General features: G+C 39.1%; 1 gene segment (V, D, J or C); it reads left to right on the top strand.

Moving 5' to 3' along the window:
• Nucleotides 1-8,836: 8,836 nt before the first annotated feature.
• On the top strand, nt 8,837-9,431 carry LOC122894534. The segment is given in 2 exon segments: nt 8,837-8,925; nt 9,073-9,431. Coding segments are annotated over 2 exon segments (411 nt in total).
• Nucleotides 9,432-16,670: the final 7,239 nt, after the last annotated feature.

Here is a 16,670-nt window from a genome sequence, read left to right as displayed (position 1 = left end):
GAAAATGAAAATCTTCTAACACAATAATCAGAACATGAATTCTCTTCATTCTTCTTCAAGTCCTTTGTCCCTGAATTTCCTCTACCTGGAGTAATTTTCACCTGCCAGCCTCAGGGCTTATTCCTTCATTTCTTCCTCATCTCTGTTCCTAAAAAAAACATGTGCTCATGTGAGGAATGCTTAATAAGCTTTATTGTAGTGTAGTATTTCCTAGGTTAAATAAATCATTGTAGTCTTTAATCAATAGAGGAAAGGATGTATAAAAATATGTACACTATATAGAATATAATGGAACAAAGGATGTATATGGGTTAATATAATAAGACCTACAAGATTTACTACTGAGTTTATAAAACAAGTTACAGAATGGTATACCTTAAATGTATGCTTACATTATAATAAAGTCTAAGTAAAATATTATATGTTTTATATTGATTCAAATCTAGTAAACATCTGGAATTATCAACTCCAAATTGTAAAGATGAAGAAAGTATTACGGTATTTGGAGTGATCTAAGGGTCAGAATTGGAAAAGGTAGTCAAAAGGGATTTTAGTCTATAGGTAATGTTTTATTACTTTTAATAATTCATATATGCACAAGTTCCTCCTATTATTAAAAGTAATAAAAATCAGAAAAGCCATCATAAAGGCTTATCCATATTCTCTTCTATCCTTGAGGCAAAAAAGGGGAAGGGAGATTTTCGCAAGATTTTGTCCAAGGACCTAATGAAAATGTATTTGTTCTTCCTCTCAGATCAGGTAGTTTTTAGTTTCCTCCTCTTATGGTCCTACCCTTTGATTCTATAATTATGTATATTTTTGCCTTTCCCCACAGACTGTAAACTAGTACGTTTTCTAATTTTATATATTTTATTTTCTTTTCGGTTACTTAAGGTACAATGTTATATTAGTTTCATCTGTACAATATAATGATTCAACACTTCCACAGAACACCTGATACTCATCATGACAAGGGCATGCCTTCACTCCCCCACCTATGGAACCCATCCCCCAGTCCTCTCCCTCTGGTAACCATCAGTTTCTTCTCTTTAATTAAGAGTCTCTTTCTTGATTTATCGCACTCTATTATATATTTTTCCTTTGCCTGTCTGATTTGTTTTTTAAACTCCATATGAGTGAAATCATATGGTATTTGTTTTCTCTGACTTACTTATTCCTTCAGTGCTATACTCTCTAGCTTAATCCATGTCATTACAAATGGCAAGATTTCATTCTTTTTTGTGACTGAATAATATTCCATCACATGTTTAGATATTCTGAATATCTAGGAAATTACCCCAGTGAAATGAAAAGCTCAATGAATGTGGATTTCTTTTGAACTAAGTTAAAGAAATAAAATAAAAGCACAAGATGAGATTTACCAAATTATTTTCTGATATCAATTTCCATGCAATTCCATTTTAAAAGTAGGATTTGGCTCACTGGTAATTCCCCATTCAAACTAAGCAGTTATTTTCTTTTCTGATCATCTCCATTTCCCTTCATCAGGAAATTTGGAATGAAAAGAGCTGGGAGGTTCTTTCTGTGGAGTTACTGCCTGAAGTGTTTTTGCTGACCGTTTCAGTCCTCTAGGGGGCACTCTAGGCTTTACCAGAAACAAAGACTTTTTTTTTTATCTTTTTTTTTTTCAGTGCTCCAAAATTCATTGTTTATGCCACATCCAACAAAGACTTTCTGATGGTCCAAGGTTGAGCCATTAAAGGGAGAACTGAAATCATATAAGCCAGTCCAATTATAGACATCAAAGTCAGAGGAGGCAGGGATGGACAGAGTTTGTGTAAAGTTCATCTCAGGTTTTCAGTTCTGCCATTCTATATCAGCTTCACACATCTGGAGGCCATGTCTCTAGAAATCCATTATACAGATAATTCTTGGAGCATAGGTGACAAGATAGGATTATTTCTGGGCATTGTGACCATGGAAACGCAACAGAAAATGTCCCATTACCTGTTGTCAGTATCAATAAAATCCCCTAAACTTACTGACCCTGAAATTATTTCAATACCTCAGAAACCCTACCTTTTCATGTATCTCTGCTGAGAATGGAGGGAACAAGAATGAAGAGAAGAAAGGAAAAAATAAGGGACAATAAATAAGAGAAAGAAAGGGAGAAGACAATATTGCCCATGACCAGCAATGTATGGCCGGGCCAGACTCAGCTATGTATGTAAACAGAGTGTCCGCTAGTTAATGGCAAAGGAGAGGCGGAGAGGTAGAAATTAAATCAGAAGGGACATCATGCGGGTATTTTACTTTTCACCAACAAATTCTGGTTGGAATAAGACTCTATGCAGATGGTGACTATCTGTCTTGGTTTCTAGAACTCTCCTGATTTCAAGAATTTGTAGCTACTTCTGCAATACACAATGCATGCTATTGATAGTTTTCTCTTATTAGCATTTTTATATAACCAAATTCTCAGCTTGTCTGTCAAACTATGAAGTTTGGGGAATGGAGTCACTCTTCCCCATGATTCCTCAATCTTGAGTGCAACCCACTGAGACACTGACTCTTCTAGAAGAATCATTCGCCTTTCCTCATACACTAACCCACAAATTTCTTACATGAGTGTTTAAGAAAAAAACCTCTTATATCTTCCTATATTGGAAATATTGTCCATACCTCCCTGCACTGTAAAAATCACAGTTTTGGAGAGATTGTTAATGAGTGTCACGGGGCCACCGTGGGCGGAGTCTCGAGTTCAGTGAATGACAGAGCTGAGGTGTGATTGGTGCTCAGTGATACTGGTGGAAAGGATTGAGTGTAAGAACACAATTTCTCTGAATCCAAAACTACACCCAGCACAGTAGCATTGTCAGTAATTCAGCAACTACACAAGGAATCATGAGGAGACATTGGGGAGCTCTGCTGGGGCTCCTATGGCTCCAGGTTTGCTGTGAGTAGGGTGTTCCAGATGGGGCTGGGGAGCAATGCACAGCCCACATTGGGGGTGGGGGGTGCTGACACTGAGCTCCTAGAGGGTCTTACATTTTCAGTGGTGTGTCTTGGGATATTTATTTTACAGGTTTGAAAATAGCACCAGTGACTCCCCAGTGACATCACTTGTGCTTGTTCTTCTCTTTCCACACAGGGGTGAGAGGGATGACGGTGGAGCAGAGCCCTTCACACCGGAGCCTCCAGGAGGGAGCCAGCTCTATGCTCAAGTGCAATTTCTCTAATGCAGTGACCAATGTGCAGTGGTTCCGACAGAACTCCGGGGGCGGCAGTCTCACCCGGCTGTTTTACATAGCTTCAGGGATGAAGCAGAGTGGAAGGTTAAACTGCACAGTGAATACTAAGGATCGGTCCAGCACCCTCCACATAGGGGCCTCCCGACTGGAAGACTCAGCCACCTACCTGTGTGCGGTGGAGGCACAGTGCTTCTTGGTGATCTGCAGACTGCACCCAAACTGCAGCTGGACCTGCAGCCCCCACCCTTCCCTGGGTTGTGCATTTGCCCCCAGAGCAGGCTTTGCACATTTTCAGACTTTCAGATTTATGTTAGGGCACTTTTTTTCCTCCCCTAAAATTAGACCCATCAGGGCTTTCATTTCACTTACTTGCCCTTTTTCCTCCCAGAAAGCCCTTTGCAGGTAAAAACCTCTACCATAGAGTCACTGGAGCAAGTGATAGAAATGCCCATATCCAGTACCCTGGGAAAACAGATGTCCTAGCAGCTAGCATATAAATTATCTGTAAGTAGTCAAATGGAAAATGCTCAAAAAATTCAGTGGTCATCAGCAAACAAAGAGATGACTAAATTTTTTAGTTACCTATGGGTGGTTCTTTTTCAAAGAAATGTAAAGAGAATATGCACAATGTTTTCTAAAGTCTGTATTCAGCTTTTTACTCCTGGAAACACAAATACAATAAAATAATTTTATTGAGGGTTGGGCACTCTACTTATAACACATATTTTCTTTTTCAGTAAGATAAAACTCTGTGAATAAGTACTTTACTTTTATGCATGAATAAAGGGAGGATTCTAGAGCATAAGTTACATTGTTGAGATCATATTATTTCAAAATTAGTGAATTTGAGGTGACATTAGAGCTTATTCTCTGAGAACCTGGTATAGAAGACCCTACAGAATAATAAAACCTAAACGATTTATACAATGTATTGACATACATCACTGACAAAAGTATCTATTTGAGTAATTCTAAATAGCACCTGGTGGAGAAGAGCTCATGGAAATTTTCATTCTGTTCCATGAAAATCTATTGCTCTTCCTTGCATTTTAAATGAATCTATTACTCATGATTTTGTAACATCATTCCTAGTTGGGGAAGGGAAGCAAACAGCTTTCAGGACTCCCCTAAAAGATCCCTGTCTCCTTTGTAGCCAGACCTCAAATACAAAGTCGAAACTTACATGTGTAAAGATTCCAGCACAAACTGAATTCCAGCCTGCACTGGCTTTTATGTTGAGAAAAGGGCATTGATAGGAAGGCTTATGCCCCTGAAAATTCAGAAGGAGGTAAATGGGCAGACTTCCTGAAGCTGGGAGGAAACCCAGTTTCTTGAGCATGGGACCTGTGAAGTTACACAGCCCTCCACTCTTCCAAGGAACCCTGATCTTGGTTTGATGCTGTGCCCTCACGGTCTTGAAATTAATATTAGTTTTACCTTTATGCTTGTCTCTTATAAGTGAGCCCAGTAAGTGGGAGGAACAAGTGCCTGAGCAGAGAGGTACTTGGGCAGCAGGACATAGGTGGGAACATATGCAGGCTCAGGTTCTGGGTCACAACAGGCCATGTGTGAGCTGAGCAGTTGGCAGGGTCACCTGTGGTGTCTGTGCCTGCTTTGGACTAGCTGGGGCTTTGACATGCATCAAAGGGTACAGTAAATATTGTTGGGAAATTACTACAGATTAAAAGTGTATGCCTCGACATTTCAAGAAAGCAGTTTGACGGTTTCTTATGGGATTAAACATATTCTTACCGTTTGATGCAGCAATGACTTTCCTGAGTATTTTCCCAAAGGATTTTAAAAGTTATGTCCACACAAACTTGTACACAAGTGTTTTATAGCAATTTTATTCATAATTGCCAAAACCCTGAGGTAAGTTGCATGTCTTTCAATAAGTGAATGAATAAATAAATGGTGGTACATCCAAACAATAGAATATGATTCGCTGCTAAAAAGAAAAAAAAATTTTTTTTAAAAAGGGAGTGATGAAGCCATAGGAGAACTTTATATGCATTTTAGTAAGTGAATACAGCCCATCTGAAAAGACTACATAGGGTATGATTCTGATCCTATGACATTCTAGAAAAAGGAAAACTAGGAGGGAAAAAAAGATTGTGGTTGCCAAAGTTTGAGGGGAGCAGCAGGGATGAAGAGCACAGAGAATACTTAGTGTAGTGAGCCCAGTCTCTATGATAGTATAATGGTGATATATTCCTTATACACTTGTTCACACCCACAGAATGTACAACCCTGGAGTGAACCCTAGGAAAACTGTGGACTTTGAGTGTTAGGATGAAGCAGTGAAGGCTCATCCATTGTAAAAGGTGTCCTGGAGAAGTTGACAATGGGAGAAGCTGTACCTGTATGGGGGCAGGAAATGCACTGGATACCTCAGTATGTCTGCCTCATTATCTTTGAACTTAGTTGAAGTGTTTGAAAATAAGAAAGTCTTTAAAAAATTAAATTGAGAGACATGAAACTACTATGTATGAAGAGTTAAAGCATTTTAGAAAAATGATCCCTTAGAAACATTACCTAGTGACACATTTTCCCTGCTTTTTGAATAAAGATCCTACATTTTCATTTTGAAATGATCTCAAAAACTGTATAGGTATCCATGGCTAGAAATTTTAAACCTCCAAACTGAAGTTTTAAGGAGAAAGTCAGAATCCAGCAAGCAATTAGACTGTTTTAGAAAGTGCTTCCCACTTTCCATATTAGTAAGTTCATCCACCTTGCCTAATTTGTTTTTCTTTTTTTCATACAATACATACAATTATATGTAATAGATAAATAGAAGAAATATGACTCCAGAAGAACATCCTGCTTACCCATGGCTCAGCCATGGAGCCCCCTGGTCTCACTGCCTATGAAGGACTTTCCACTCAGTGAATAAAGTCCCATTTTTTTCCCATGTTAATTTGGCTTTAGTTATCCTTGATAACATTATTGATCTCATAGAAGAAACAAAAACCCAAATAGGATCTTGTCCTGAGAATTGTGTCTATATTCTGAAGAGGCCTCAGGGTGGGTTAGGATCAACCTCAGATCCATTAGATTACATGCTATTGTGAAAATGGTATTGGGGTTCCATGATGCAGGCAATTTCTCCCACTCTGACACTAGTCCACATTGCACACAACCAGTATTCAATAAATATTTGCTTTGTTATACAGTATAAAAGGAACTTAGAGTTGGAAGAGCCCTTAGAAATCCTTTTGTCCAACTTTGTTTTACAAAATAGAGACTGTATTCTAGATGACAGCATGGAACAATTAGATAGTAAATGATCTGGGTGAGAAAGAAAGTAGGTTTCCTACTTCCTTTAAAACATTCTCTCCTTTGCCTCCTTGCTGTAGGACCATCCTGCTGTGTAAAGAGAATGTGTTTAATGCAAGTCCAGATCTCTGCAGTTCTGGTCTGATAAAGTCATGATCCTATCATTTTGAAACCCTAAACGAAGAGTTCCACTTTGTGTAAATGTCTGAGACCTTGGGCAGGAAAGACACTCCGGCTGAGCTACTTTGATTCTACTAGCAAACTCGTGCATCACTCACTGTTTCTGTGGGAGAAAGTCAGAGGTGATGGTGTCATGTGAACACCGACATGTATTTCTAAGGACTTTCCCCAAAATAGCAAATATATTTATCATCCCAGGTGGAAATCCCTTGAAGGCAGTTTGAGTATAATGAGTATAATTCACACATTGTCTGCAAAATGACCATTGGAATTGGAAGACTTGTGCAGCTGGAAGTCCACGAAGATGGTAGGTGAAGGTTTTCTAGGCCAGCACTTTAACAAAAAGAAAGCAATATTCTATGAAATAATCATGGAGCTGGAAATTTTGCTCCAAGAATGGCTGTTTCTCTGCAATAGTTAATTCATGGAAGAGAGTCGTTCATATGAATGGTCATATTCAGACCATTATATTTGTTGTTAGTGTCACACCTCAAAAGCGCAAATATTGTCTTTTTGGTCTCTGAGAAGAGGAAAATTTGCCCAGATAAGTGTTTGAGCATGCTTATTTTATGGGGAATGGATGAAAGAATGGAAGATGCTCTGAATCAAGAAATTTTCCAAACATAAAAACAATTTCATATATACACGTATATTTATATATTGAGTTGATTGATATTCTTTACCATAGCTGTCTTTAAAGCTTTCAAGGTGAGAAAGATGAAAGGAAGATGAGTTTATTCTTTGTCATTTAAGAGGATCCATGAGTAGGAATTAGAGGAAAGGGGCTTCTTTTGAAAATGAGGTTGTCTTGTTTTCCCAGAGACCATTTCTCCTAATCAGTTCTTTAGGGCAAGTTTCTTGTTGGTACCATCCCCAGAGCACAGGGGATATTTGTGATTGCCTGGATTTATTGTTACAGAGGTCATCAGAAATTTCCAGATAATTAATGTGAATTTGAAAGGGGTTTTAGCAGAGAGAGATAATTCTGGAAACTCACAGGGCCACTGACCTTTATCAAACACTGTAGTGGCATTTAGGAGAAATATGATGGCATATGGAATGTGAAGCGTGCTGGGCAGGAACTGGGAAGCATGACAAGGTGGATGGCTAATACTTAAGAGGAAATTGTCCTGAGGCCATGAGTCAGTAATTGCATTGGAGGACATACCATCTATTTTGATTTGAGAAAAGGAAATCACCTCAAGGATAAACTCACATGTGGTTATATTTTCTGAGTTCGCAGGTTGAGGTTTCATCAGAATTTCTACTGTGTCTTTCAGTACTTTCCAGAATATAAAACACATAGCATTCAAATAGATTTCTTAAAGCATATCAGATTTATTTATGTAAATTAGTGCAATCTTGGGTCAAAGTGTTTCCTGTAGTTGAAATATTAATAACTGATGGAAGTTATCCCCATTGCTTATCACTTAGATTTAGTCCTTTACTTTTTGTTATAGTCATCTCAAGTGAGAGAATAGTCTACATTTTGACTGTTGGTATTGTCAATCCTCTGAAAAAAGCAAGGTCATGGGCAAGACCAGCTAGGCAAAACACAGCCTGAGATCAGAAACATTTGAAATATCATATGATCTTCTCTCTCTTATTCTAAGCTTTGGGTTACATGTTCCTTTTACAAAGAGTTTTCTTCATCACAAATGAGAATGATAGATTTGGCAGAAAGGAAAGTTTCTCTAATATCTTTTTTAAGAGAGTGAATCATGATTCCCTCCTGATTTCAAACGTGTGCACCAGACCTATCATGGAATAAATAGCAATAACATCTATATCTTTCCAACTTATAAACAGTAACTCGGCAATGCACAGAGGCATAAACCTTGATCTCCATGTTCTCACTGTGCCCTTCATCCCTGACCTAAGATTTAATTTGCTTGACTGATTGCTGCCTTGATACATGGGAGCCAAGAGGCACAGGCTAAGAGAAGAGCATTTCCCCAGCAAGTTCAGTAGAGATGTGACCACAAGACAGCAGTGCACCTGTGCTGATACAGAACATGTGGAGGGTTCATTTAAGTGCATCTGATGGACTAGACTATGGCAGGAGCAGAGCCTTTTTCTTATTGGCTGGTACACATTGTGGGAAAGTACTCTGTTAGAGGAAAGAAGCGATGGCCCGATAAGAGAAGGTGCTGAGCTGGCTGGAGGCTACAATTCTGAACCTGAGCTTAACTGGGAGGAACCATGAAGACATCCATGGAAGCTCTAATCATATTCTCGTGTCTGCAGCTGAACTGTGAGTTCAGAGTATATTAGTGGATATTCTTCAGAACTCAAGACTGGCTTTACTCAGGTTTCCTCCCATTAGCATAGAAAAAGAGCATTCTGAAACACAATAACCTGGAATCTCTCCTCTTTTCTCTGACCTTTTCTTTCTGCACAGGGTTCAGCCAGGGAGAGAATGTGAAGCAGCATCCTTCTATGCTGAGTGTCCAGGAGGGAAGCAGCTCTGTTATCAACTGCAGTTATTCAGACAGTGCCTCAAGTTACCTCCCTTGGTATAAACAAGAACTTGGAAAAGGTCCCCAGCTCCTTATAGACATTTTTTCAAGCATGACCACAAAAGAAGACCAAAGACTCATTGTTTCATTGAATAAGACGGCCAAACATCTCTCCCTGCACATCAGAGACACCCAGCCTGAAGACTCAGCTGTGTACTTCTGCGCAGCAAGCACACATAGCTTCCCAGGCACCTGCTGCCTGCACTCAAACCTGGGACTGGGGCAGCCCCGTGTCCTTTAACACAGACCTTCAAGGATAGCTTTTGTGCTGTTGTTCGTCTGTAGGTGAATCTAATATGTTAGACATTAAAATAATGTAGTAAGACTATTAGGATGGAGATGACCCAGACAGGTTTAGAGCATTTTGGTGGATGACTGTTTTTTAATGTATTCTTGAATGGACTTAGTAATGTTTTATTTTGAAATTCAGGTTTTAAAAATGTCTTTACATTTGCTATTCAGACCCCTCTCCTACAAATAACCAATAATACAGTCCTTATTATGGATGGGCACTTAATATTGTGTTTCAAAGGTGGCATTTATTATTTTTCTGATTCTAAAACATTACATGCCAAATATAGAAATATGGAAAGTAGAAATATGAAAGTGATAATTCTGTAATCAGATAATATTGCTAATATTCCCTTTAGTCTCTATAATATTTATTAGAATTACATTCATGATTTTTTCACTTTATGTATTTTGATCTGAGCATTCCCCACTTCATCAATTCTCTCCCTCAAAGGTCTTTTTTTTTTAAGTTTTCATTTAACATTGCTTTAAAATATCTTTGTGAGGTATTTTCATTAATTGTAGTTTCATATTAATTTTTTTCATCTATATTTAGGGCAAAAGTTCATCTATATTTAAGACAAAAGTTGACTGCCAAAAATTTCTGTGTGCTTTGATCACTTTCTTCTTGTGTCATGGGTTTTCCTTTAGAGCCCAGGGATGCTATGTATTGTTTGTGTGTTTAAGGGAAATTAAGATAGAAAGAGATTTGACAATGTGTGCTTCAGATAAAACTCAGAAATCTAGTCTTGTTTATAAAATTTTGTCAGTCTCTATTCACAATCACCCTCTCATAGAATCTAGGAGACAGAATTTTGTATTTCATTCACCGGTATATTTTCATTAAGTATCACAAACTTTTTCACATAATTAATTATAAGTAGATGTTAAAGAAAGACGGAAAGGAGAATTCTGCTACTTACTCATAGTTTTAATTTAAGTCTTATGATTGAATTAAATTGATTTGTGAAAAGAAATGCAACATGGGGGCTTAAGTGGGTAGGAGAAGAATCCATGAAACAAGATGGGATAGGGAGGGAGACAAACCATAAGTGACTCTTAATCTCACGAAACAAACTGTGGGTTGCTGGGGGGAGGGGGGTTGGGAGAAGGGGGGTAGGGTTATGGACATTGGGGAGGGTATGTGCTTTTGGGTAAATTGGAAGGGGAGATGAACCATGAGAGACTATGGACTCTGAAAAACAATCTGAGGGGTTTGAAGTGGCGGGGGGGTGGGAGGTTGGGGTACCAGGTGGTGGGTATTATAGAGGGCACAGTTTGCATGGAGCACTGGGTGTGGTGAAAAAATAATGAATACTGTTTTTCTGAAAATAAATAAATTGAAAAAAAAATGTCAAAAAAAATATAGGATAAATACAAAAAAAAAAAAGAAATGTCCTTATTCTATATCTGAGTATTTGATTGTTTTTATAATATACTGTTTATTTCTACTTATATGTGTCTCTTTCCTAATAATGCTCAGTTGTTTGAAGATAATTCAATTTATTCTTGGACTTGTCGTTTTTTGTCATCATTATAATGAAACTCTTCCTTCTGAAATATATGGGAAAATTTTATATGCATGTACCAGCCACCTTACTATTACTAGTAAATTGCACAAAGGCATTTGGACTAATGGCTGATGTAGAGATAATGTGATATCAACCTCCCTGCCACGTGTTCACATTTGACTGAGTTAAACATTACTAACTACAACCGTCCTTTATTTTTTTATAAAGATTTTATTTATTTATTTGAGAGAGAGAGACAGTGAGAGAGAGCATGAGCGAGGAGAAGGTCAGAGAGGGAAGCAGACTCCCCATGGAGCTGGGAGCCTGATGTGGGACTCGATCCCGGGACTCCAGGATCACGCCCTGAGCCGAAGGCAGTCGTCCAACCAACTGAGCCACCCAGGCGTCCCACTACAACCGTCCTTTAAAAAAAAAAAGTTATTTCTCTAGTATCTTGAAGAAGTCAAAGGAAATAAAGAAGTTGTGTAAATATTTAATTCTCTCAATCTCCCACCCCTGCTCAAGGGAGGCTCCTTTCTAGGTCCCTTGAAGTCTTCCTAACTAACAATAGATATAATTGGCAATTGGCACAGTGGGAATGGTTTCTCTTAGCTGAGTTATGGTTGTTAGATATTTGTTAATGGCTTGTTTTTACTGGGGAAGTGTTCGGATTAAATTCAGTTTAAAACAGCTGAACAGAGGAGGTTAGAACTGTAGCCCAACACGTCAATGGGCTTGATTCTTTCCCTTCTTATACCGCCAGGTCCTGTGCAGTAGAAGGAAGATGACTCCTGGCGGGTGCCTTTCCTCCAAGCCTGATAATGGAGTCAGAAGGAAGCATGCTTCTATATTATTCATTCGTTTCCTCTTAAATCAATTAGAAGCAAGACAGAGGGTGCAGTTCCTACAGGTTTGAAGGATTGATCAGACTGAGGTGAGAATTGAGGCAGTGGAAGAAAACAAGTGTTTTAGCCTGAGTGTGCACTGAGTCTCAGATCCAGACACATTCCAGTTTAAACCTTCATCATGTTTGGTGTATTTGTTTCCTACATCCTGGGACAAGGTAGTACAAACTTTTAGGACTTCTCTGGATCCTGTGAAGCCAGACTGGGTGCCGAGAGTCTCCCTTTTGTTTCCTTTCTCTAGGACGGTGCTGACTGAATTTGCGTGATTTCTCCCAATCCGGGAGAGTGGGTCTACTCTCTGCGCATGCTCACTAGCCACCTACAAAAGCTCACTGCTCTTGTCATCCCGTGTGCACTGGTGGGAGGCCACAGGGTGGGATGATATGTGGGTGAGGGACTGAGTGTTGTGTGTGCTCATGGACCACTTGTGGGGGTCTAGGCCGGCCATCTCCAGTGGGTCATGGGCAGATTCCTAATGAAGACTGTGCCATGGTTTGGAGGGCCCATGTTGTTTTACTGCCCTCCAAGAGCCCTGGGTGTTGTTCTGCTGGAAGGACCCCACTCCCCAGTGAGCAGTACAGCTCAGTATTCTGGGGCTAGAAAGAGGTTCCTCTTTGGGAGCATCCTTCACAGCTGGAGGGTCATGTGTTCACTCACATGTTCTCACGTTCCTCTATGGGGAAATCACAGTCTGGAAAGTTCCTCTTGGCTCAGGACTGAGTCACATGGGCTGGGGTGATAAAGGTAAAGTGAAATTGTTTTTCATCCTCTCCTCAATGTATCCAATCTCAAATTCGTTTTGTTCCACAACTGCTGTGTCTTCTTTGCGGGACTTCTTAATAGGCACTTTCTTTTAGTTTATTGTATGACTGTGAAAATTGGTGGGGGGGGGTTGGGGAGAGGTGGTAGAGATGGTAGAAAATTTCTATTTTGCCATTTTTATGTCAGCGTTGAAATTTTTATTTATTTATTTATAATACCTCAAGTGAATTTTTTAAAAGATTTTATTATTTTGAAAGAGAGTGAGACAGAGGGCATGGGCAGGAATGGCGGGGGGGGGGGGTTGGCAGTGGGAGAAAGAGAAGCAAATTCCTGGCTGAATAGGGATCCAGATGCAGGGCTAGATCTCAGGACCCCAGGATTATGACCTGACCTCTCAGAAGACCTTTAACCAACTGAGCAACCCAGTTGCCCCTAAATTTTTTATTTGAAAATAATTATATAGAAAATTCACATTTTTGGTGTATGTTCCTGTGAATTTTGAATTTTAATACATTGCATACGTCATGTAACCATCATACAATCTCTGTACAGAATAATTTCTTTGGTCTCCCAAAGTCCCTTGTGCTATTCTCTTACCTTCACACACTTCCATATTCCCCACTCCTTGCAAACATTGGTCTATTCCTATTTTTGTGTTTTACAATGTCATAATGATGAGAGCATACAATACATGAGCTTTTCAGAACTATGTGTCTTGGTGGGAGGAAGCACATGCCACAGGCACATGCATATCCTTACCTCTGTCACTACTTTCAGTGTTTCCTACCCCTGAGGTTTTGAACTTTGAAGTTATTTCATCAGAATCAGCTCATCATTTCAAGTGTTTTGAATTTCTTTAGAGACTTGATTTATAATTCTATAGAATGTATTTGGCAATTGATAATGCAGAGATGGTGTTGAAGTTTGGGTCAACTCATAATCGAGATGAGTCACATTTTGTACACGTCTTATTGGACAAACTCCATCTTAAATTTTTATCAATAGATACTTTTTCACATTGTATGAGCAATTTAATCAGTGAAAATTCACTCTAGCAGTATCAATTAGGGTATGGCTATTACTTGTTTTTTTCCCAGGAATTCATATGACATAACACATCCAATGATTTTTTTAAGTTAATTTATCTATTTTAGAGAGAGAGCACAAGTGAGAGGAGCACAAGAAGAGGGAGAGAGAATCTCAAGCGGTCTGTCCTCTGAGTGGAGCCCAACACAGGGCTCACTCTCACAATCTTGAGATCAAGACCTGTGATGAAACCAAGAATCCAGTGCTTAACCAGCTGTGCCACCCAGGCACCCCTGCAATAATTCTTAATCTTTGTTTCACTAGCAATGTCTGTGCAGAGCTGAACTATAACACTAGGGTGGATATGTATTGTCTCAGGTAAAGGCTATACACGTGTAAGTTATTTTATTAGTAAAAGAACAAAGTCAAGATAATCAGAAATATGTTACATTTTACCATTAAAGTGGGAAAGTACCTACAAAAGTATAAAAATAACCTCAAAAGAAGCAAAGTATTAAAATTGGTTGTTCCAAACATCTAGGAGAATTCTTAGATTCCATCTCTTCTAATGGCCTAGGTGGGAGTCTGCTTTAAGTAATTACATGCTTATTTCAAGGCTCTTGCTTGTACACTCATCTGTGGACTGTCTCTTTCTGTTGATTCTCTGGGGAACCTCAGTTTAAGATCTCTAACATGAGTAACTTTTTCAATTCTTGTCAGTGAAGGATGCACAATGTCATATAATTGATAAACATGTAAGCAAGGATTCATTTCTCATACTTTATCTGCCAAACTGGTAATAAATTGTACTTATAAGCTCATTTCCTACATCTCAATGGCAATCTTTTTCTGGGATTTTGTTCAGAGCACCGAAGGTTTAGGTCATGTAATGGTGATGAAATGAATGGCCACAGAGCAGTCTGTACCTGTGAGGAAAGGAAGAGTGTCAAGGATTTACTTATCTAGTTCAATAGTTTGTGAAGGTTAGAATGTGTATGGGTTGAGACATCTGAGTTATGTGGGCTACAGTGAACAGTTAAAAGTGAGACAGCCTAGGACTTTGTAAGGGGGAAACAAAGCCATGAGGGCTAAGGCTGTAACAGACCACAGTAGTTCAAGGGTAACTGTTATAGTAACTCATTTCAGTTTTAATATTCCATTTGTTGTTTCCACTTTTCCACAGGATTGGGGTGTGATAGGAAAAGAGAAGTTTCTATGTGAGTTCTAACCTTACCTAACTTTCCCAGAGAAATTTTCTCTGCCCTCTGGAGAGTAATTGAAATGGCATAGGCAGTAAACACAAAATCCAGCTGATATTTGGCTCTTGTGATTGCTGTGGTTTTCAGGCAAGAAGGTGGGTCAATCCATGTAGGAAATAAAATACTATTACCCGTCCACACTCATAACTCATGCAAGGAATGCAACTGTGTTATATCCCTTTGGAGATACTCAAATGTTTCCTTAGGATGGTATTTCAGAGCATATTCCACATTCCATATTTTATGGGATTTCATTGACTCCCAGAAAGGCATGATTAGCCCCATTGTCTGCCAATCCTAGAAGTCTGCCACTAGTGTTTGTTTAATGTTGCAACCAGTATATTCCCAGTGTGAAGTGTTGTCTCTGGTGGATTATAGCAAGTGTTCATTGGAGATCATTTGGACTAATTGCACCAGGCAGCTGTTCTGGCTTTGATACATCTTGTTCTCATGGATCATCAAATCAATCATTCATAGTGATTCTTTACAAAATTTAGTGCCACATTCTCTTTTTTTTAAATTTAATTTTTATTTATTTTTCATTTGAGAGAGAGAATGAGGGAGAAAGAGAGTACAAGCAGGGGGAGGCTCCGAGGGAGTGGCAGACTCCTAGCTGAGCAGGAAGCATGATGTGGGACTCGATCCCAGGACTCCAAGATCATGACCTGAGCCAAAGGCATTCGCTTAACCAACTGAGCCACTCAGGTGCTTGGTGCCAAACTTTCTGTAACCAAGATGGTATTATTCAACTTTCTCATGGTTTTGTCTTTCTGTTTTTAAAGAGATGGTTACAGGGATGCCTGGATGGCTCAATGTGTTAAGTGGCTGCCTTCGGCTCTGGTCACGATTCCCAGGGTCCTGGGATTGAGTCCCGCATTGGGCTCCTTGCTCAGTGGAAAGCCTGCTTCTCTCTCTGCCTCCACCTGCTTGTGCTTTCTCCCTCCCTCTGACAAATAAATAAGTAAAATATTTTAAAAGAATAAATAAAAAAGAGGTACTTACATAGACTCTTACTTGGAAATGTATATTCAGATAACTTGCTCAAGCTTTTTTTCTTAGCTTCTACCTTGCCTTTTTTACTGTGAGATTTGTCTTTCTACAAAACTAATCTGAATTACATGAATTCATCAAATATTCATGTATTTGCTGTGCATTTCTAATAGGATGCAGGAGATACGTAAAAGGGTTAAGAAAAGTTAGGAAGTTAAAAAACCTCATTGTTGGGTGCCTCGGTGGCTCAGTTGGTTAAGCGTCTGCCTTCGGCTCAGATCATGATCCCAGGGTCCTGGATCATCAGGCACCCTGCTCAATGGAAAGTCTGCCCCTCCCTCCTCTGCTCTCTCTCACAAAAATAAATAAAATCTTTAACACAAAAAAGGAATGTCATTGTCTTTATAGTATTTGAAAGTTGTGACCAACATTAAAAACATATTGACCAACACTGACAACATTATTTTTTGTAAAATGAAATATAAATGAGATGTTCATTAATTCTGCTACTTGAATTAATGTTACTTCTCGAAGGTTTGGATTTTATAAAGGGGTCTGTAGTAGTAATTTCTTGACCAGTCTGGTATTGTCTCAGTGTTTTAACCGACTCTGGCCAACACGCCCACATTTCAGTCCCTGTCCACCAGGGGGTGCAGCTTTCTACCACAATCACATTTCCTGTGTGAAATGTGGGCTTCCACAGATCATTTCTGTCATTTCAACATTTCTTCATGTG

Source organism: Neovison vison, chromosome 13 (assembly GCF_020171115.1).
Source record: "Neovison vison isolate M4711 chromosome 13, ASM_NN_V1, whole genome shotgun sequence".
Taxonomy (NCBI): Eukaryota; Metazoa; Chordata; class Mammalia; order Carnivora; family Mustelidae; genus Neogale; species Neogale vison.
This window is presented reverse-complemented; position numbering and strand designations above follow the sequence as displayed.